The 24,113-nt window shown below is 40.2% G+C and overlaps 1 protein-coding gene across 2 annotated transcripts in view; it reads left to right on the top strand.

Moving 5' to 3' along the window:
- Positions 1-24,113, top strand: part of LOC149184581 (OVARIAN TUMOR DOMAIN-containing deubiquitinating enzyme 2-like) — a 96,350-nt gene that overhangs the window by 36,906 nt on the left and 35,331 nt on the right. Inside the window, exon 3 of one of the 2 annotated variants that reach the window (XM_089417618.1) lies at positions 15,511-15,619. The exons of the other annotated variant lie outside the window; for it this stretch is intronic. Coding sequence (XP_089273744.1) covers positions 15,511-15,619 — 109 coding nt within the window. The remainder of the gene's footprint in view (positions 1-15,510; positions 15,620-24,113) is intronic. 2 annotated transcript variants of the gene reach the window in all.

Here is a 24,113-nt window from a genome sequence, read left to right as displayed (position 1 = left end):
TCGCATTTCCTCGCTACAGATAGCACCAACAATATCATCAAACTTTAAAGTACTAGATCTAGAGACAAAATTACTGATGGCCATGACTAAGCCATTTCAACTTTCTGGCAATGAGCACATAAATAATAAAGCCCTAACTTATGAATAAAATATAGATATAAATAATAATAACACATCCTAAATAATGATTAATTAGTAATTAGTTAATGTAGAGGTATGTCCCTAAGGACATTACCGTTCATAAAGGGACACTTACTTAGGGTATATAAGCAGGTCCTCACTCTCATTTGTATCATCTTTCTTATTCATACATTTTAATAAATATTCTTGTATCCTCAATGGAGATCTACATATTCCAAGTCTTTTGGAGTATTTAACTTTTGAGTATACGAACTTTGTTCGTTCCATTGGTATCAAGCATTCCTCTGAGTATACGAACTTTGTTCCTTACAATCAGCCACATATCCATCTTCTGACATCTTCATATTAAATAAACACTTCATAAGAAATACCTTGTTTGGCGTCGAGGGTTTTTCATATAGTTTGGCCAATGCCGTCATTAGACCCTTTGTTGTCGTTTCCTTTGAAATGTTGAAGGCCACTGACACTGCAAGGCACAATTGTATTGTTCCTAGTTCCTTTCTGTCAAGAATCTCCCATTTTTCGTCCGTCATACTTGTCGGTTTCTTTGCTTTTCCGCTTAATGTTAGGTAAAGATCTTTATGATATAAATAACCCTCCATTTGCATCTTACATGGCTGGTAGTTTTGGTTGTTGAATTTCTCTACCCTAAACGAACCATCTTTCGCCATTGCTCCCGCTCGAACCAGGGACCCTTCTTTCTTGCGAATTTATTAGCCAAATAGACCTTCGGCTTTGATACGAGTTGTTAGAAATTAAACAATAGAGCAATGGAACGCATAAAATATTGCAGAAAAAACAAACACATAAAAGCATAAGACAAGAGAGACACAAATATACGTGGTTCACCCAATTTGGGCTACAACTTCGGAGAAACAACCAATCCTTCCTTTTATATTATCCAGCAAAATGAAGAGATACAACTTACAACAAATCCACTGTAATTTCCTCTTCACTCTCACATAGTCTCTACTCTTTTCTTCATGCACAAAATAATACATAGCCGTGATAAAATTCCCTCATATAAACCTGTTGAGAAATCTAAAGGGCAATAGTTAGGATGATTTCTCTTTCTATGATAACTGCTTGTGATGTCTCTACTCTTTTCTTCACGCACAGGATAATACACGGTGGTAATAAAATTCCCTCATATAAACCTGTTGAGAAATCTAAAGGGCAGTAGTTAGGCTGATTTCTCTTTCTATGATAACTGTTTGTGATGTCTTTTTACTTTTTCTTACTTATTAGCTTCTTCTCTTATTATTATGTTCGTTCTTATCATCAAACAACTACCAAAACAAGAAGAACAATAGTAGACAAGAACATAGGATATAGGCTGCAAGCCAAGGCCAAAACCTCTCCACTTGAGAGGAAAACTCGTAAATCTCTTCTCTTCTTATAGATTCTTCAATTGACGAATTCCAAGACCTCTAGACCAAGACTAATACCCTTCCAAGACCAAGTCTAACCTTCTTGATGATGTGCTTTCCTTGTCCAAGTCAAACCCAGTCAAATCTCTTCTAGCAACACAACTTTGACCCCAACAACAGAATTTCAGCCTCTACTGCAGGTCTGAAATTTTTCATCCCTCCCAGCAGCCACTGCTTCCACACGTGTGAGCTTATTTCGGCCTTCCAAGACTTCTTTAGACCTTCGCTTGACTTTCTTTCTCTTCAAGGACTTGAGGATGACCTAATGAGCCCTCCTTCAATCTTCTTTCTGCGCTTCTTCCAAGTTCGATCCTACAACAACAAAACCCTAACCCAACAACAAAAACCCTAGCTTCCTTCCTTCGCACATGTGAGGAGAGAGAGAAAATAGCCCAAACACTTGACCTTCGTCCTCCTCCTCCTTCGCTAGCCTCTTTCTTCTTCTTTTTCACTCACTTGATGAGAGAAATGAATTGTGTCTCCAGGAGGTCGAGTTCCCTCCTATATATAGGCTTCCAAGATTGACGAAGTTCCTCAAATTAGGTTGACTTGGTCTTGGAGGGTTTCTTGACACTTTAAATACAAAAATAATTCTTATTGCAAGTTACAATGTGCTCGAAGGGGTCTTCAACATATGACAATGACTCTTTTGACTTCTTGACCTAGGACAAACCCTAGAAGGACTCAATATGTGCTTGACCTCTAAAATAAAAGACCTTGAGCATGAAACCTATACTCCAAAAATGGCAACAATAATTTTTCTTTAATTTTAGAAAATACAAGAATCAAAAGTACGTTTCATATCTATGAAGACCGAACCTAGTTATATGTTTTTCAACACTCCCTCTTAATTGGGGAGGTATTCATAAATGGTACATGGACATTCTCAATTTGAAGTGATCTCATAAGAAGAGTCAGATTGGTAGCCCATTTGTTTAGCATCATAACAACTAACATTGTCACATAGCAAGGCCTTGACTAACAACTCTCTCTCCACAAGATCAGAGCACAATGTTGGTGAGACCAATGATTTATAAACATCATCATTGTCTCTCAAGGCACATACCCTGCCCGAGTGTTCACAGAGTATGTCCTTCTTGGACTAATCTTGGATAGCTAGTCCTCAAAGAATATCAGACCTTGACTACTCTTATCTTGGATGCCCTACCTCATTCTCAAAGAGTATCAGATGCCAGATGTTTACCCAATCCTCCATTCTGTCTTCCCAAGTGAAGATAAGAATGATGTGCCTATCTCTCCCTCTCAACTAGGGAGGATATATCAACCAAACCAAGCTTGTCTCTCAAATACACAAGCTTCTTATTAGGAAGAGATTTTGTCAATATGTCAGCTACCTACTCATTGGTGGAGATATACTATAGTTGCAACACACCATCTTGTACTAGCTTTCGAATGTAGTGATACTTGTTGTTTATATGCTTTGTCTTTCCATGAAACACTGGGTCTTGAGACAATCTTATACAACTGGTGTTATCACAATGTATCACTATAGGGTTCATTGGTCCTTCAAACAAGTCAGATAACATCTTTCTCAACTAGACAACTTCACTGCTTACTTCATAGGCTGCAAGATATTCAACCCAACACTACTCAAAGCAACCGAATCTTGCTTTCTGCTCATCCATGAGACCATGGAGGATCCTAAACTAAAACATCCTCCTTAGTGCTCCTTCCATCCTGCACATTGCCTCTCCAGTCAGAATTTGTATATCCAATCAAGTGGACATCATTTCTCCTTTCATATTTCAAGCAGTAGTTGATTGTACTTAGCAGATATCTCATAATGTGCTTGGCTGCTATCTAATGATCATGCTTCGGCTCAACATGGAATTGACTGAGAATATTTTTAGCAAAACATATGTTTGGTCGAGTATTCACCAAGTACATTAGTGAGCCAATCAATTGTCTATACTTGGTCGGATCCACTAGGCTTGATTTAGAACTCCTTAGTCTTCTCAAGTTTGTGATCATTCGGGTTGTCATTAGTTTGCATTGCATCATGTCAAAACTCTTCAACATCTCGATCACATACTTCCCTTGACGTAGATAGATCTCATCAGGTCCCTGCCAGACTTCCAGTCCCAAATAGTAGTGCATTAGCCCAAGATTCTTCATATTGAATTCTGCTGCTAGCTGCTTCTTGCATTCATGGATTCGAACTTCCACACCCGTCAAGAGAAGATCACCCACATATAGAAGAATAATCACAGGCTCACCTTGTACCACCTTGATGTAGAGATTTAGATCAACAAAACTCTTTGTGAAGCCCAATCTTTGTAGGTATGCATCCATTCTAGCATACCATGCCCTTGGTGTTTATTTAAGACCATATAATGCCTTATTCAACTTGCAAACATAAACCTTGTTACCCACCATTTTATGGGTGATATCCCTCGGAGAATTTATTTTTCTCCAAGATGGTCCTTGGCCGGCAGCCAATAGCCCCTTGTAGCCACCAGCGAGCTCATTGTGCCATTTCTCTGCCACCTGAGCCAACCATGTGATCCCTCACCCATTTGCCATGATCGTATGTTTGAAAATGGGCCTCCCGAACCTAAAGGTATGCCTTGTCATTTGGTAATTAAGTATTGTAGTTTACTTATCATGGACACTTTGAGCATGGATTAATGAGGGGATTTGGCAGAAAGCATGGGCTAGTCTGCGTTCTTGTCCCCTAGACCGCTTTTGGATATTAATCTTGGATTCTAGTCTGTGGGATTTTTTTACTGACCATTTGGCTTTACGGATGGTATTTCATGGGAAACTCTGATTTTGGTTGCGTGGTCCCGCTCCTTTATCCACATATATTACCCCCTTTCCACTCATTATTACCCCATTCATCATTTCTCTCAGCTGGGTCCACATTCCTCCACTGGGTCCACATAGGGTTAGCTCACCCCTTCCCCTTGCCCACACCTTGGGTCAGACCTAGAATGATGCCCCAGAGGTTGATGCAGCTAAAAAGAAAGATAAAAACATATTTGGCCACTTTCAACAGGAAAATGTACCACAAAATGCAAAAGATGGTCGGGACAAACACATTTAGCACGTGGGAAAAAGCCAATACACGAGCTCTACTCCATCATCATGGCCATCACCCTGGTTCCTACAGGTTCTATGAGCCTCCTTCATCATATAGGAACCCATGATTGTCCCAACCCTTGGTGGGCAATGAATCACCCTACCTTAAAAGGGGGTATTCATTGCTATATCTTATGTATCATGCTCTTACCCCTTGAGCCCCGAGCAATTAAACAAAGAAAATCATAAAAAGACAAAAGGAATATAAAGAAGGGTGGAAAAATCAAGGTCGGGGTACCTCATGTACCACGATTGCCCCCTCTATACATTATAAACCCAAGTGTGGGCTTCCCTTTTATGAGCTACCCTTGTATCCCAACATGTAGCCCATGGTTGCCCCGTCTCATCCCCTACTTCATTCACCTATCTGTCACATGCCACCATCTTTTGAAGGACGTACCTTGAATATATTATCCCCTTTAGAAGTAGAAACCACCTTATAGGGTACTTGGTTAACCCCATTTGGAGTTTAGGAGACATTGGCACATCTCGAAGCCCATTATGGAAGGGCAGGCCATTATGAAATCCCCACCTGTGGTCCATGGTTGGTAAGCTCATTTAATTGATTTCTCTAATGACTTGTTGTTTTGGAAGGCTAAGGGACACATTGGACCTTATGCAGGATTGCAAATGGTCTCCATCTTGGGTTTGGTCTCCCTATACGAGTTCCTAATCCTCTATAGGGCTGCATTGGCACATGTAGGGTGTGTGTTGAGAGCCACGATTCTCCACATTAGTAAACAATACTCCATGGATCCCCGAGGATGTTCAGAGATTGCTCGAGATTCACCTATTGGATGAGGAAGATGCACTTGGTTCACCTTTGCCCAACCAGCCCCACAGATGTACCATACACTTGGCAGATGATCCAACACTTGCATGAGGATGTGGCATCACCTACACCATAATCCTAGCCCTTGTAGACAATCTACAGGCATCTTCGATTTGTTTGGAGACCCATGAGGACACTTGTGTGCCTCCACGCCATTTGGAGCACCACATGTTATTACAAGGGGCCAACCCCTTGTCCACTGCTTTTGAGGGTCCTACTCTTCATTGTGGCGCTCATGGACCTCATTAAGCCTCTTAGAGGGCCCTATGACATGTATTAATCATCATTTGACCTCTTAAGAGGCATATTCCTTCATTTGTGAGCTAGTTTGGTGGACTTGTCACCAAAAGTTAGAATATTAGCACATTATTTTATTTTTGGGGCTTATGTAGGCCAAGGAGACTAATTCGAACTCCTCATTAGTGTATAAATACAAGTGAGGTGAGTTTATTTTCTCATCTTCACTTTGGATTGGATCTCTTTTCTCTCTTGAGAATTTCACACTTTTTCTTAGAGGATAAATTGAAGCTTTATGGATGAATTTTTATGTGTGGATTTGGTCTATCTTATCTTGGAGCTTCTTTCTTGTCAAATTGTGGACGGTTGGATATATTTTATTACATGTAAGTACATGCTTTTAATGTTATTCTTGTTTACTTTGTCATATACATTGGATTGGGAATTTCACTATTTTTAGGGCTAATTGCTGCATGCATTTACTGCTTAAATTGTGGAATTTTGTCTCTATTATAGCATCTCTCAATGTATGGGCCATGTAATGTGAATGAAATCTCCTAGGGGTAATTCTATCAACGAATTGATCTTGATAAGCCATCACCTTTTGCACATCGAAGTATAAAAGCTGCAAGATTGCTTCTCTTTGACCTAGAAGGCTAGCGAAGTAGTCTTGGGGCCTCCTTGATCAAGAGCCAAAGGTCCTCATTCATATTCAACATAGATTCCATTCTCCCAAGACTAAGGCACTGATCTACTAAGAGGCTATGTCACAAGGTTCGCCGAATTTTAACCTTGAGGTTCAAATTTTGGCAAATCTTAAAATTTTTTTGAGGTTTGGCGAACCTCATTGAACCTCATAGCCATTGACCAAGTCCATAAATCAAAACTCATAACCTCATTTCGCAACTCAAGCGTGTAATCTATCTTGCAATTTCCATGTTCGTGGTAGCATATGTTTATTGATTTGATATCCTACTATTTTATCTATTTCCTATATAGACGAACCTCATGGCGAACCTCATCAAAAACTTTGAACTTGAACCGGACCTAATCATTGTCGAACCCGAACTCGAACCCGAACCATGTGACATAACTAAGAGGTGGTCACCTAAATTCATATCTTTTCACCTTTTTCCAGGTCTAGCCAAGTTGGGTCACCTAGGGCATCATTTTCCCGGCAAACTACCCATCCAAAAAGTTTGATCTCTTAGGGTCTCCTGTGTGGTGTTTCCTCAAGACCTCCTCCAAATTTGAGGCCATTCTGACGGTGGAGTTGTGAGAAAAGCCAAGCCCTAGCTTCAGGATCAAACTTTGCCCTAACATCCCCAAAGGCTAGTTCCTTATTGGATCAATTCAAACCTTTAAGTGGATATTCTTTCTTCGATCCATTTCCATACCTTGTCCAGGTTAGGGATAATCATTGGTTTCCATACTCTTCTCCCCTACCCTAGACTGGGTCCACTTGGTCCCGTGTGGTCTCGTTCCTTTGAAAAAACAATTCTTCAAGAACCATCCGAGATAACAATTTCAATAAGGATTTTAGGGATTGGGAAATTCCTTCACAAGTCATATCCCATAAACCTAACCCTCAAATCCTCCCTTCCTTTCCCTAGAAGACATTGTACCTTGCTTAGAAAGCAAGCAAGCTCTATCTTTCTAACTCTTCTAGGAAATGGATTATTTGGGTCACTCCACATCCTTTCATTGACTTATCCTTCATTGGTGACTCCATAATATACCGGGTCTCCTCCCATCGGTGAAAGTCCGTAAATAGAAGGGAGCCTTAGCTGAGGTGACAGTGGGCTAAGTCTCCATTTGTTGCCCTTGGCCTAGAATTTTCCCTTTAGGGATCCCCCTTAGGTCCCCTGCTAGTTTGAGCAGTAACATTTTGGCGTTGTTGCTGGCGACACGAAATGTGTGTTTGGTTCCCCATAAGACATATTGACATAACATTATTGGCGACTCCATTGGAAGAGCGAAGCCCTTGTTCTTCATTGGATTCCAAAGCAATTTCATTCACCCTGGCGACTCCCATGTCATTACGGACACAACAACATGTTGACCACATATATTCCCACCATAGATATGACAGGGACCCCAAGATATCCTTCATCGAAATCCATGAAGAATATGCCAATGTTTGATGGGGATCCACATTCTACAACCAACCACGTGGTAAGGTTCATAAGGTACCTTTCAAAGCAAAATATAACTCAACCTTGTGATCAAATGGAATTGTTTGTCCTATCCATTGCCCCAAGTACCGATTGGCTTGAGTCATGTAAACCTAAAAGCATTCCTTCTCTTCCAATGTTGACTACGCACTTCTTGTTGGATGAAGGGCCGAGTTTCCAATCTCATGAAGACATATCCCAAATGTTAGATATGGCCCTTCGAGAGGAGGAAGTTATTGAATATGGTTTTATGCTTGAGGAAGAGCCTCTTATTGATGCATACTTTAATGATGGTGCCAAAGGAGAGACTCATGAATTGGAAAGCATGTTCTCTAAGGATAATGAGGAAGAACTCAACCCAAGAGCCCTCAACCATTGCAAGAATGGATGAGGGAATATGAAAAGTCTTGCAGGAAACTGATGGCCACATATAACTCCCAAGAGATTTTCTCCCACTATTGTGAGCAATCGGAAAGGCTTCGTAACACGAAGAGTGAATATAAACAGAGTCCTATCGATGAGCTTCTTCTTGAGGCATTTTATCAAAATCATGTAGTAAATACCTTGGAGATCATTCTTCGAGAACAAATGGAGGAGGAAAAGTCCTCCCTATCTAAAGAAGAGAATGAATGGCATCCTAACCAACTCTGCGCTGCTACTGACTCTGCACTGTGCCAACTGCATTGCTGCCGACTCTGCACTGTGCTCCCCAGCATCTAACATACAACTAGACTCTACATCTATCAGTCTTGCATCTGATTGCATCAAATGCCACTGATCCATCCTGCTACTAAAACACTGTGGGCTCCTGTAGCAAGGTTCTGATTCAAGAGGTGGACCTCCTTAAGAATCTTGCCCATCTGTAGCACTCTGAGGCTACAGCATGAAGTCACCCCACTTGACTCCTGGGGGTATGTCAACAAACATGGCAAAGTCCTCGTCCACCCTGGAGGAAAACCTATCGATCTTTGTTGATGTTGCCTGTTGGTCTTGCTTCTCCTCCTTGTCCTTCGTCCTGAGAGGGCACTGGGTGCTGTAGTGGCCAAGCTCACTACATCTGAAGCACTTGACCTTCGACAAGTCCTTCTTCTTCTTTCGGTGCTCCCCTTGTCCTTGACCGAGACCCTTCGATGCGAGGGCCACATTCTCCTCCTCCTTCAGTTACTTCGACCCGTTGCTGCTGACACTGATGGAGCTCTTCACTAAGTCTCGCCTCAACTCCTCTTGCTGCAAATCGGCCCACATCCTGTCCCACTTTGGCAAGGTTTCTTTGCCCAAAATGTTTTGGACGAATACCTGCCACTCCTCGGAGACACTGTTGAGTGCCAATCGTACTAGCTTTGTGGCTTGAGGTGCTGCTCCAACAGCTGAAAGCTGATCCTGGATTTCTGAATCTTGGTGAGGTAGGGGTCTATGCGTTCCCCGTTCTGCATCCTAGTGCATCTATGGATGCCCAACTGGCTATCCAAATAGCAAGAAAATTTGAACAAAATACTGAAGTGAATTACCCTTCTCCACATGCAATCTTGGTTGGACTTTCCCAATCAAAAACTCGGCCTTCTGGAGCACCGCATTAGCCTCTGCGCTGCATTGTGTAGCTGGTTGGATGAGTTGCTTCATACTGGGCTCTGATGAAGTTGTTCTGCCTCTGGATGCTCAGAAAATCGTCTCTCCGGCTCTCTGGGACTCCTTCCTGGCCTCTGGAGCTGAGAACAATTTTTCTTCTCTCCAAATCGAATTGCCTGACTAAAGCTACTGCGCTGCCCCTTAGTGCTGTCTCTTGAGATAATTCAGCTCACTTGCTCCTGCCTCCCCGGATCTGGAAAATCTTTCCTCCGGATCACTGTCTGTGCCCCTCACTCACTGCTTCGATCTCACTAGTTCTCTCTTTGGCAACTGACTGCTGTTACTCTAGAAATCGATCTACTCATGAAATCGAACTTCTCAAGTATATTCTCTAAGTGCCCGTCGACTTCTTCTTATAATCCTCTATTGAGATTCCAACGACTAAGATTAGATCTTAATCGATGGCTAGGATTAACTTGAAGTCGATCCGTGTGAGTTTCTTGAACATTCACACCTTGATTTAATTAATTATGATTAATTAACCATATTCCCTAAGTTTAGACTTAAGAAACATTCAAAAACTGGCTAATTATCTAATTAAGTCAGTGTTCCATGGGGACTTGCCCCCCCCAGGGGTCTAGTTTCCTAGCTCCCCCGCGCTCCGGGGACTTGGGGACGAGAAGGGGTCGTTTCCCCACGCTCCCAAAAGACAGGGTACGCAGGGGGACGTGCCAGGGGGTCGTTTCCTTGTGCTGAGGGGTCACTTCCGAAAAGGGGGGTGTGAGGGGTTGTGGGGGGTCGAGGGGGGATGTGGGGGGTCGAGGGCCCGATTTTTTAAAATAAACTTTTGTTTATAATTAAAATTTAACATTAGTTTTAATACTTTAGGGTTTCAATTCGTTTTTTTATAAATTTAATTCATTATTCGCCCTGGCCCCTCACTACATTCACAAGACGTTCCTTGTTCCTCTGCAACAGAGAGGAATTGGTCCACATATAGCTTCATCCAGTCTATGAAGAGGAACAAGCTTACCTCTAAAAGAGCGGAGAAGTTAGTTGCTGTGCACAATGCCCTACGTCTTGAGCATAGGAAGACACATGAGTATTTGAAGGGACCAACAACATGATATATGTTGATCCAGAGAATGATGCATAGATAGATATGGAGGAGAGACTTGATGGGAGACAGATGGGGTTGGTTGGTGTGCCACTTAGCATGTTTGAGAATGCTAGTGATTCAAATTCAGATGGTGATATGGTTGATCCTGATTTATTCATGCAGCAGCTGGATGCAGAGACTAGCAGGGCATTACCTTGAGGCTTGAGCAAAATTATGCTCGTTTATCTTTTGATATGTTGATGTTCTTATGTTATTCTGACTCTATAAAATTTTGACTCTTGATGTATCAGACTTGACTTTAGTTTTTTATAATTCTATAAAATTTTGACTCTTGATGTATGATGTATCAGACTTGACTTTTATAATTTTATGTCAATATTCACTGTTCAGTATTCAATGTTCATAGTAGGAAGTGGAACATCAATATGGTTTAAACTTTAATCATAATGTATGATGTATGATTATAAATTAGAATTTTAAATTTATATGATATTAGATAATGATATTCATATCAATGATCATGCTTTGCAGCTTTTCAATTCAAACCCAATTGTCATAGTGGACTCAATTTATAAATTATATTTTATATTTATAAGTTTTTAAGACCCTGACGTCCCCCCACGTTTCCTAAAAATTGGTGGGGAGCTTTTGCATAGGCCGCTCCTGCGTATCCTCGCTCCCTCGCCCCCTCGTCCCGGAACCTTGGTGGAACATTGAATTAAGTCATTTCTAGGCAGAATTTCTAGAAACGATTTCTGGGTTTTGGAGATCTCACCTGTATTCTAGCCTCTCCACAAAATCTCATGGCTAGAACACATCCGATGCTACAAAAACTAACACAACAAACCACACATTTCAAAACTTAAGTTTGTCTCCAAAAAGCTTGGTCAGTAGTGACTTCTCATTTATTAACATTTCATAGAAAACCCTACAAGATGCACAAGCAAAAAGCCCTTTACAATTTGAATCTTTTTTATTTATATAAAAGGAAGGAAGGGGGGAATGTATGAACTTGAGACACGTGTGACTGTTCATTTCCCCTGCTTGCCTATTGTTTATCTCTATCACTTGATAGTTTTATTCCTCTACGAGGGATTTTATTCCCTTTGACATTCCACTTTGCTGTTACCCTTACCATTTGGGCTGTTTGAACTTCCCTCTATAAGATGACCGTCCATCTGACTGGATGAAGCTTATTGTCTTTCCTTTCTGAACTTTCTCACAAAGGTCATCCATGCCTCAAAAACTGAGCAAATAAAGGTATGCAGCTGAAGAGCAACTTTTTACGATGTGATACTTTGGCTTATATCCTTTTCTCATGTTTCTCAATGTTTGACAGTATGGTCTTAATTAATGTTATGTGCCTAGCTAGAGCCTCAATGAACTTGTGGGCAGCTAATTCATCAATTTCAGGGAGAGGAATACAACCCTCCATCTCTTTTGACACTTATGCTCGAGGAAAGAGTTTACTACTGGGTCCAAAAGATGGGAGGTGGCAGTCCTTCGCTATCTTTTCTATGAGCTGCTGTATCTTAGCAGAGCTCTTCACCTCCTAAGCAATTCCTTGAAGAACCCATGAGATCTGTACTTCCATTGTTCGAGGTCAAACTCCATTTAATGTAAAACCCGTGAATAGGAACTTTAGGGGGAATTTCTGCTGGTGCAACCTACCAATGTTTCACCTTGTCAAAATGTAGGTCAGCTTGTTGATACTTTAGCTCCCCTACTTGGACATTTTCCTTGACTTTTTCTATGTCCAACCCAAGAGTCTGTAGATGTTGTGATTTCTTGTAGAATTCTCTCTGCACTATGTTCAATTCATTTTGCACTTTGAAAGCATATTCAATGAATTAAGGAATTTGATAGTTGGCTTTATAATTTTCCAGTGTTCTTTTTTCTCCTCCAGCTATATGTTCTGCTTTGCACTCTACTTTTTATATTATGCTTTGAACATTTTCCACATTGATGGGTGTTATCTCCTTAGGATCTGCTAGTATGACAATCACTTGCTATTGACCTACAATTAATCTTCCCTAAGGGCTTCTCTTCCTTTTCCTGTTTCTCTTGGTGGTCAGATACAGGTTCCTCCAAAACATTAGCAAAACCAAAAGAGCATAAAAATTAACTTAGACAATTAAATTGGTTTAAAACTACTAAATTTCCTTTAAACCTTTTGAATGAGACAAGTTTGTGGGTTTTTATAGGATATTGACCTTGATTTGAGTTGCATGTTGAATTAACCAGGATGCATTCTTCAGTCTTGAATGCAAATTCCTAACAGAGGTTTGAACTTGGAGAATAAGGCTTGCGTGCAATGTCATATTCCCCTAAATGTTCGAACTGAAATTTAGAGGTCTGTTGCTTTGAGTGTTACTTAATAAGGATGAATTGTCAGATCACAATAATTACTCATCAAACCAAAATTGTGTCATTTGTCATTACAAATCATTCTCTGGGGTTTTTTTGTCACTCAAGTTCGAAGAGTGATGATTTAAGAATATGGCATCAGTAAGTCATGTTTGAAGGCATACATACAAGTACAAATCTCTTACACACTTAAGATATGACAAATTGACTTTATTAAATTTTTACTTGTGCGAACAGTTTGACATGATGGGAGAATAGTTTGTAAATCAGGGCCAGTGAAGAAAATTGGGATCCCTTATCACTATTATAGTAAAAGCAGGTCCCATTCGAAGACGGGGGTTTTAGCTAGCAATTGGGGTATGAGTTTGCTTGGTGAGGGTCCAATTTAGAAATTGGAAATGATTTCAAAATCGGGACTATGTGAGATTAACTTTGTGCATGAAAAGCTCACTCACTATTGAATACTTAAAATGGTTTCGCATGTGCAAATGAAGATCCTTGCAAGAAAGGAAGCCAATTGAGAAATTAGGACCAATCATTGAATTAGGCAAGAGTTAAAGTTCTTTAGTGACAAGAGAAGCAAATCGAACAAGGGCAAGAGTCCATACAATCCATATAGTATGAATTGTAATGGTAGGGTCTGACATGGGAATCAGGGTTGATTCCCAAATCAGGTGAAACCAACAGTATCTTAGTGAAAAAGAAGACCAATTTCAAGATTGGGTTTGATTGAGAAACTGGGACCTATAAAGGTTCCAATTTTTGAAATAAGGAAGAAAAGTTCAAAGGAAAGAATATATATCCAATCAAATCAAAAGGGAACAAAGTTGAACAAAAGGGAAGAAAAAATGTATGAGGGGTTCGATTTAGGGATTGGGGCTGATTACAAAATTGGGACCCCTTCACACTAAAGTTAGTGTAAGAAGTCTCTGATTTGGCCATTAGGAATGGTTTACCAATCGGGGCGATGAAGATTTGAGGCAATAAAGAAAATGAAACCAAAGGAGAAGAATTAGAAGCTCAAACAAAAAAAAGGTGAATTAAAACCCAATTCGAAAATCAGGCCAATATCTAAATTGGAAAGATGACAAAGCAGCCAAAAGTTAAAGGAGGCTTGATATGAAGATCAGGCTCAATTTGGAAATTGAGGTCTATGAGAGTTTGAATAGGCAAGAAAATTAGGTAAAGAAACTCAATGAAGGGAAGAAATGAAGGCTGAAATAGGAAGAATACTCAAGAAAGTCAAAAGCAAGTAGCATAACCAAAATGGCTATTTAATTTAACAATGTAACACAACCATGCAATAACGAATCGATGTCAATGTATAAAATTAAAGAAGCATATCTAGATCAGTAAAAGTTAAGGTGGGGCCCCAAGTTTTGCTCAAAACTTAGGGGGGTTGTTGTGGGCACAACAGGCTGAAGAAGAAACTTGAAGCATTTTATCTCTCCAAAGTTTTCAACACTGAATATCCTCTACTCAATCTGGATTTTGTGGTTGGGATTAGGCTAGAAGATGGCCAGAGTATATTTCTCTGAGCTAAGTGTAGGATGTGATCATTTCTACATCCTGTGGACTTTAAAGGTGAGGATAGCATTAGATGGCTCCCTTCTTCAAAATGTTGAAAGCTGTAATCTTTGTCTTTGCAAGGATGACCTGGAGACTACTGGTTATAACTTATCACAGAATGAACTCAAAGCATCCAACTGTTTTTGGACTTGCAACAATTAATGTAGAATTTGACATAGAGATCATAAGCCCATAAATTGGTCATGCAGTCAAAAGATGATGTCTCATCAAAGGATACATGGTAAAGGTTTACAGTTAGATATAATGAATTTCTTGGGAGTTGTCACACGTGATTCACCCCATTCTATTCCAACTTATAAATTAAAAGTAGACAGGCTAAGCTTAACACTATTCGTGCCTCAAAAACCTAACCTAGATAAATATGAAACTCTAGATATCAGAATTTTTGTTAATACTTATTATATATTATTGTTCAAACTTATAACAAGTTTGCTGGAGAATCGATATGGAGTAGCTCAACCGAGTGAGTGTGATATTTATTTCTTTTGTTTAAGGTATCTTCACGAGTAGGTTATGACTATTAAAGGTTAATGATTTTTGCTATTAAATTTGAATGGGTTGTTATTGAAGTTTTTTATGAATATAATTTATATAAAATAAAATAAATATAAATGAATAAATAGTAATCATAATTATAGTTAATTAATGATTAGTTAATGAAGAGGCATGTTTCTAAAGGACATGATCATTCATTCAAAGGGCACCTGCCTAGGTATATAAGCGGGCCCTCATTGTAACATTCAATCATCCTTTTACATTTTTATTAATAAAAAATATTATTTACAATACATTGTGTAGTTTACATTTTAAAGTACAACAAGCTACAGTTTTGTTGCTACAAAGTTACATTGTTGTTAGATTGTCATGTCTTTGTGCAACCTAATTGTGTATTGCATATGACTTCATGACTTGTCCCTTCATGAGCTGTACTAATCTAGCTGTCAATTATAGGTAATTGTCACAGCAGTTGGAAGTGATACTGCGCATTATAATGAAGCATTCTTGGGAAAGCCAAATAAAGAGTATTGTGCATGGATACTGGATCCTGAAAAATGGGGTGGTATGTGATTCGTGTAGATATGGATATTTCTCATCTCTATCTCATTTTTTGCAATACTTGGGGTCATTTTAATCAGGTGTTTTTATATAAAGTCTAATTGTTATTTACATTCTTTACATAACTTCTAAACTTTGTGACGTTCTCGTTTTGTAATGATTTGATTAATTGCATATTGTTTACCACTCTATTTCTAGTAGTTTACAGAAAAATACAAGACTACTTATTAAGAATGGTGTCTAAATTTTTTGTCATAAGTTCCTGTTTCCCCAGCAAGATGGTTAGAATGAAAAGAAGATTCAGAGGCGACATTTGCAAGAAGTGAATATGCCTCTTTGCCTGTTTATTCCACTTTTCTATGTCTGAACTAATAGGAGTCACAATTTGGAGAGTGATACCATGGTTGGACATTTAGATCACTCTATATTAAAAATGGCACAATTCTCTTGTTTACGAAAGAAGAAAATATATTGATGTCCATGGAGCATAAAAATTTGGTTGGAGAATGAGGTCTTTCTCTATTTGATATTCCTTTTAGCAAACAAACTGATCCGTGATGCATCCTCTAGGTGCTGGATATCTAGTTTTCTGCATCAAGTTATTGGTAGAGTAGTTCCTTGACTGCCCAAAATGTGCTCAATCTTTACTTGTCTGTGTTGAAGAATGTAATTAGTGTTGGTCTTCATAATTGTACTTGAGTCATGATGTAATATATTTGTTAAAATAATTTTTATTATTATTATTAATTTGACTTATTAAAGCATGGGTTTCATGCTTGGGTCAATGGTCTATAGGTCAAAGCACCCATTGAGTGCCCTAGGAATTTTTGAGTCAAATTTATTATGTAAACCTTCTTGGGATCATTTATTTTGGTCATGATGAACCCTCCATCCATCAACAACTCAAGTCGGCCTCAAAAGCTCTTAAATTGACCCTATCTACAAGTCGGCTTATCAACTATTCATGTTGATTCAATTATAGACAGAAACAACTATAAATACCCATGTAAACTCATCCCAATTGGAGGATGTTCGGATGGATTATAGAACAACGAAGTTACATGACCAAAGTTACTTACAACTAAGTTACAGGACCAAAGTTACCTACAGTTGCAGGTCGAGGTATGCTACAGAATGAAGGCTAATGTTGCAGGTCGAAGTTGCCATTGCAGAACGAAGGCTAATGTTGCAGGTCGAGGATGAAGGCTACTATTGCAGAACAAAAAGCACTGTAACCCTATTTGGTTAGTTTGATCGATAGAGGGGTAAAGTCAATGGTCTTGGTTATCTCTTCTTGATTTGAATCTACTGAAGGAAAAGTTCTTGATTGGGTTTTCCCCTCCATAGGGGTTTTGCGCTAGCTGAGTGCCCACATTTAGTGTCTCCTTGTTTTAATGGTTTTGATAGCTTTTTGATGAACAAAGAAATAATAGCTATAAAAAGAAGAAGAAGAGCTTAATTAAGAAGTCACAAGCATCTATCAAAAGAAAGAGAAATCAATATAATAAAGATCCGATCTCATTACCCTATATTTCTCAACAGTCTGATCCTAATTCATACCACTATTGGCCTAGTGGACTTATCTTTCTTATTTGAAGTTTCAGCTCTACCCAGAATCCTGTGCATTTTGCTAGAAATCTATTCCTTTTGGGCATCTTGTTTGCTACTTGTTATCCACCAAAAAGAGGGTAACACCTAGGAGAATTTTTTTCTCCTTTTTGGACACAGCCAGCCAGGCTGCCCTATATGATTGGCACATATCATGATGCTAGGATCCTACACCTATTGATCTAGTCAGATTTCTCTCCCATCAGGCAATAATTCTTGAAGGAAAGTTGGTCATCCATCGGTAGGTACTTTAATCATTTTTATAATCATGTGCTTTCATTTAATGTTACGAGCATACTAATATAGATCAAGGGAAAACTAGATAATTGACCGATCTTGATTGTATTCTTGTTCCCCTACTTGACCTGGGAGATTAGTCTTTGACTCTAGTCCAGGAGGATCTCCTCTGGGGCCTTGGGGTTTTTACGAAGGGCACTACTAGGGAAGAATTGATTGATGTAGTGTGTCCAAGGTAATGCATACTTATCACTTTCCATCTTGCCCTCTTATCCATCTCCATCTTCTGGTTGGTGGTCCTTGGTCATTGGGTTTGACACCCTTCATCCACATCTTTGAATTTGGGCCCAAAAATTGAGTCCAGGGGGTTGATGTATCTAAAAGAAAGATAAAAGCATAGAAAGCCACAATGAAAGAAAAATGTAAAATGCAAAAGATGGCTGGAACATTATTTAGCGCATAGGCAAAAGCGTAACATGATCTCTACTCTCCTCATTAGCCATCGCCTAGTTCCTTAAGAATTTAATGCTTTATCCAAAGGAAGGAGATCTTGAAAGATCCAATCCCAATGAGCAATAAATTGCCTTATCTTAAAGGGGTATTGGAAAAATTCAAAAATCAATCTTAGGCTCCTAAGCTATCCACCTAATAAAGATAAATCATAAAGAAGTAGAAGGCACACCAAAGGGGTGGACAGAGCAGGTCGAGGAAAATAGTAACTCATGCCATGCCAAAACGATTTCTCCTTCTTGCATCTATGCACTTAGGATGTTGGACCCCCATTAACTCGTCACATGGCTATGGCACCTACCTTGAAGTCTTTCCCACTTCACAACCATAACTATCATACATACCTATGGATTGATGGGCTAACTTGGGACATGTCACTCCCTTTGGAGGCTGCAAAACCTAATAGGTTTATTGACATAATTATCTCAAATATAAGTGAGGTAACTTGTTTACATGTCCTGATCTAATTAGGCATTTGAAGGTGAGTTTTGTGTGGAGTATTCTTGTGCCCCTAACATTAGATATCGTCCACTATAATGCTCTAATGGTTATTGTTTCTAATGATTATTGACTTCACTTGATCTTGAGAGGTTTTTGTCCAGTGGTATTAGTATAATAACAAGGACCCTTTGAGAGATGAGCTTGCTCCTTTTCTGCAACATTTAAGAGGCCATTTTACTCCATCTAGAGCAATTTTGACCTTGATGAGGTAGCGCCGCCCCTTGCCTTCCAGAGACGAGTGTTGGGATATGAGATGCTTCCCCATGGTACTTCACTCATGAGTATCCTAGATGTTGAAACACTGAACCTATAAGGTTGTACACTAAATTTATTGATGACGTGCCTAGATGGACCCAAGACACCCCTAGGCCGGCCTTGACACTATTTGATTTGCGTTGCTTGTTTTGAAGCCCAGATGATGGTTGGTTATCCATGAGGTGATATGGAAGAGCTTGCACATCGCCTTTGGAGTCGAACGCTTGAGTACAATGGTGCCACATAATTCCTTTTGCCCCTAGAAGGGTGACATAGGGTGCAATTGGGATGACATCATGGTTTTGGAGGTATACCCATGTATTTTGATCTTTCCTTGGAGTATGGGGCACTCGTGATCCTTTTGTCACTTGCTTGTGGCATATTGAGCATTCATGGAGGATGACGTCATAATGGGTTGTTTTGACATTTATTGTTATATTTTTGAGCTATATTGATGTTGGCTTGTGACCTCGCACTTTTTGAACACTTGAGCAAACTTGTTTCGGGGCTTTGCTTGTAAAATTATGAATAAGGTCTTGTTATACCTCATATAAATCAAGGTAGCCTTATTTCATTTTTGCACTCGCTCATCACTCTGTTCTCTCTAAAGAGTGCCAATTAGTCTTCTTGTTTCTACTTGGGCAAAATGTGATTTTTTGCGGTGCGAGTTTCTCTTGGAGATGGTTTCCTAGGATTGATTGAAGTGTTTCTCTTCGGAAATTTTGTAAGATTACCACATATCTTCTATATTTTGCATATTGAATTTATGTAGTATGGTTTCTAATTTTGTTGTGATATAATTGCTAAATCTATCTTGAAATCTTGCTCCTTTATGATATGTGAAATTGTTTTGGGAAACCTTTTAGAGAACCGTGTTACCGACCAAAAGTGGGTGACCCCTAGGAGGAAATTTTCTCCTATTCATCTCTTCCAGTCAACAAACCTTGAGAGCCACCTTATAGCCGATGTGATGTGCCATTCATATCTCCGCCCCCTGCATCAATCATATGCCCCCTCGCCCATTTGTCAAGATTGCATGTTGGAAGGTGGGCTTTTGGTCAAAAGGTACTATATTCATTTTGTATATGAGTGTTTATGCTTGTTTGTATTTTGGGAATTTGGCATGAATTGTGGGGTGACTTGGAAGAGAGAAGGGTCTTAAGTTTTAACTGTAGTCTTGTTCCCTCACCTTAGATGGGGGCTTAATTTTCTATCCTAGTCTTGCGGGACCGCCCTAATGGCCTATCGATTTAGAAAGGGGTACTACTTGGGAATCCATGATTGAAATAATGTGTCCCATCTTTCCCTTTTCCATACTTATGTTGATTTAGGGTAGCATCGGATGTGCTCTAGCCACTAAATTTGGTGGAGAGATTGGGGCACATAAGATCTCCAATAACCAGAAAGGGTTTGGGCAGATTCTAAACAGATCAGGAGATATTAAAATAATTAATATTTTTAATGGAGTCCCTAAGTCTAAACTTAGGGAAAATAAAATATTAATGTGTATTAATATAAATCTGTGTTAGAATGGTCCAAAAGACATGGATCAAGCTAGATCTAATCTTAGCTATTGATTAGGGGCTTAATCTTGGCCGTTGAGATGTCAACAGGAAAAGTATAAGAGGAGGCTTGTAGGGCACTTGGAGAACACACTGAGGGAGATTAGTCAGTTCAATTTCTGGAGTGGGGTTTGTTGAGAAATTGAACCAGTGGTCTGGAGAGCAGTTAGGAGGGCAGCAAGTACGGAACAGAGAGACGGGGATCAGTGCAGAGGCAGAAGTAGAGCTAGGAAGGCAGAGGCAGAAGTAGAGCCAAAGGAAGCCATGTAGAGGCAGCAGAGACTGCGCAGAGCCAGAAGGGCCTGCGTCATCCACGCAGAGGCTGTAGGAGTGACGTAGAAGGCTAGAGAGGTTGCGCAGAGCCTCAGTAGGCTGACGCAGAGGTCAGTAGGGCCTACGCTAGATCAGAAGAACTGCTAGAAATTTGTCTATTTGTGGGTAAGCCAGTTTGGCACCTTGTTGTATTAGAAAATTGCTGAATAATAAAATCCTCCCTTGCTGCACCAATTTTCCCACATTGGGTTTTTCCAGGGACATTAGTCCAAAATAACTGTGTCAATGTGTGCATATGTTTGTCTCTGTATTACAGTGTGATATCTGCAGCAATATTTATTTTAATGTTTGTAGAAGTAATTTCATGAATAACTTGTGATGAAATAAGTAGGATAAGTAAATCAATTGTGCAGTGATAGAATTTTCACATGGTATCAGAGCAAGTAATTAGAGATAGAAAGGGAAAATCAGTTATGAGTCGAGACCACGATGCAGAGGCATCCACCTCAGGGGACTCTCGTAGATTTTCAGAAGATTTCACAAGAGAGAGAGATTTCGATTTCTCTATGTTGGCTTCCAGGTTGGAAGAAGAAGTGGCGTGCATGACTAGTGCTACATCATCAGAAGTATGGCATATAGACAGTGGAGCCTCGTGGTATATGACGGGAATCAGGGAGTGTTTCTTAGAATATTGAGAAGGGAAGATGAAATTTCAGATCACCATGGGGAACAAGGCAAAGTGTACTCTAGTAGGAAAGGGTACCATAGTTTTTCAGATAGAATTGGGAGAGCGGTTTTGTGCCACAAATGTACTGCATGTACCAGGATTGGGGATGAACTTACTTTCCGTGTCACAACTACAAGGCAAGGGCTATGACGTCTACTTCATCAAGGAAAAGGTATACGTCAAACACCCAAGCTGGAAAAAGAAAGTGTAGATCGGGATCAAAAGTAATCGGTTGTATAGACTACAACTAGAATCTCCAATGGCACTAATAGGCAGTCATGGGGACAAAGACTTGAATGAACTATGGCACAGAAGGATGGGTCACTTGCACCATGGAGCTTTGAGAATTCTCAGGAGCACTGTAACAAGAGTTTCGGATCTGAGTACGAAACGAGATGATGTATGCAGGGGATGCGCTCTAGGAAAGTATGCCAAGGCGGCATTTCCTAGGAGCAACCACAGGGCCAAGAGTGTACTAGGATTGATACACTCAGATATCTGTGGACCTATGGCTGTCAAAGCTCTCAGTGGTGCCAAGTATTTCCTTACCTTCATTGATGACCACTCGAGGAAAACTTGGATCTATTTTCTGAAAACCAAGGATGAGGTTTTTTGTCGATTCAAAGAATTCAAGGGTCTAGTGGAGAATCTAACAGGTAAGAAAATAAAAGTCTTGCGCTCAGATAATGGTGGAGAGTATGTCGATAAGGACTTCACCGATTATTGCGCCAAGGAGGGCATCAGAAGAGAGTGGACCATTCCCTACAATCCAGAGCAGAATGGGGTGGTAGAAAGGAAAAACAGGACTATTGTAGAGGCAGCTAGGGCCATGCTGTATGATCAAGACATGCCAAAATTCCTGTGGGTGGAAGCATGCAACACAGCTGTCTACATTCAGAACAAGACTCCTCATCGGGCATTGGGCAAGATTACTCCTGAGAAATTCTTCACTGGGAAGACACCTAAAGTCAGTCATTTCAGGATATTTGGGAGTTTGGCATATTGTCGCATACCCGAAGAAAAGAGGAAGAAGCTGGATCAGACTGTAGAAAAGGGGTATCTGGCAGGATATAGCGAGAACGCCAAGGCATACAGGATCTATCTTCCAAGGAGCAGGAAGGTAGTAGTATGACGAGATGTAAAGTTCATGGAGGTCAGAGGCTTTAGAATATCTCGCGAAATTCCTTCAAAGGAGTAGTCGAAAGAGGATCCGTTAGTCATGCTTCTTCAACCAACGGAAGTGAAGAATCCTTCCTCAGGACAGGAAGATTCTTAGGATGAGGAAGATGAGTGAACAAAAGAACTTGTTGGTAGAGGAAGAACCAGCAGGGAACTTCGTCAGATTCTGCGTGATGCAGAGAACTTCATCGGAGAGCCAAGGAACAGTAAAAGGGAGCGAAAACAGCCAGACAAGTATCAGGCGTTAGTAGCTCAGGATGGAGAGCCTGTCAGCTTCAAGGAGGCAGCTCAACATCAGGTCTGGCTAGATGCGATGGTGGAGTATAACTCCATAATGGTAAACGATGTCTGGGAGGTGTTGTCAAGGCCTCAAGATAGATCTGTGGTAGGTTCGAGATGGATTTACAAGATCAAATATGCTGCGGACGACAGTATTGAAAAATAAAAGGCTAGGTTTGTGGCTAAGGGGTATGCTCAAAAGGAAGGGATTGATTATGAGGAAACCTTCGCCTCGGTAGCCAGGTATACATCTATTAGGACCGTGATATCTCTTGCAGCCCAGATGGGATGGGAGATCCATCAGATGGATGTCAAGACAACATTTCTGAACGGGGTAATAGAAGAAGAAGTATACGTTGAACAACCAGAGGGCTTTGAAACTCATGAGAAGAAGTCTCATGTATGCAGACTGAAGAAAGCCTTGTATGGGCTGAAGCAGGCACCAAGAGCATGGTATGGTCAAATAGATGGCTACTTGCAGAAGATGGGGTTTGTCAAGAGTGACGTGGATCCGAATCTCTACTATCTGGTCATAGAGAGCGAGCCACTTATCTTAGTATTATATGTGGATGATCTCTTCCTAATAGGATCATCCAGACTAATTGAAGACTGCAAGAACAATCTAGCCACATAATTCGATATGAAGGATCTGGGACGAATGCACTATTTCCTAGGGTTGGAAGTTTGGCAGCAGAAAGGAGAAATTTTCCTTGGGCAAGGAAGGTATGCTACAGAAATCCTGAAAAGATTCAGGATGGGAGACTGTAGACCTATGGCTACACCAATGATCACCAACTAGAAGAAGATTGATGCATCAGAAGACAAGGATATCGATCCCACCCTATACTGACAGCTCATAGGGTCCTTGATGTATCTAGTCAATACCAGGCTAGATATTTGCTATGCTGTCAACACCCTCAGTCAGTTCATGGTGGAACCAAAGAGGGCTCACTAGGCACCAGCCAAGCACGTTCTTAGGTATTTACAGGGAACAATTGATTATGGGCTCTTGTACAACAAGGGGAAGCATATCAAGTTGAGTGGATTTCTGATGCAGATTGGGCAGGAAGTCAGTGGATCGGAAAAGTACCTTTGGGTATTGTTTCAACATTGGAGGGGAATGACCTCCTGGTGCAGTAGGAAACAGGGTTCGTGGCTCTGAGCTCGTTTGAGGCAGAATATATGGGCAGCAAGCAAAACTTCGTGGTGAGGCCATATGGCTTAGAAAACTGTGGTAAACCTATTCAGAGAGAAATATGGAGGCAAATAGGATCTGAGTCATAAATCTGAGTTGCACCCAAACTCTCTGAGAATCAAGTATTACATGATAGGTCGAAGATATTGAGCTACACTCCTACAAGGGAACA

The sequence above is a fragment of the Pinus tabuliformis genome, chromosome 3_2 (genome assembly GCF_031772625.1).
Source record: "Pinus tabuliformis cultivar Carrire ecotype Pingquan chromosome 3_2, CPIR1, whole genome shotgun sequence".
Classification (NCBI taxonomy): domain Eukaryota; kingdom Viridiplantae; phylum Streptophyta; class Pinopsida; order Pinales; family Pinaceae; genus Pinus; species Pinus tabuliformis.
This window is presented reverse-complemented; position numbering and strand designations above follow the sequence as displayed.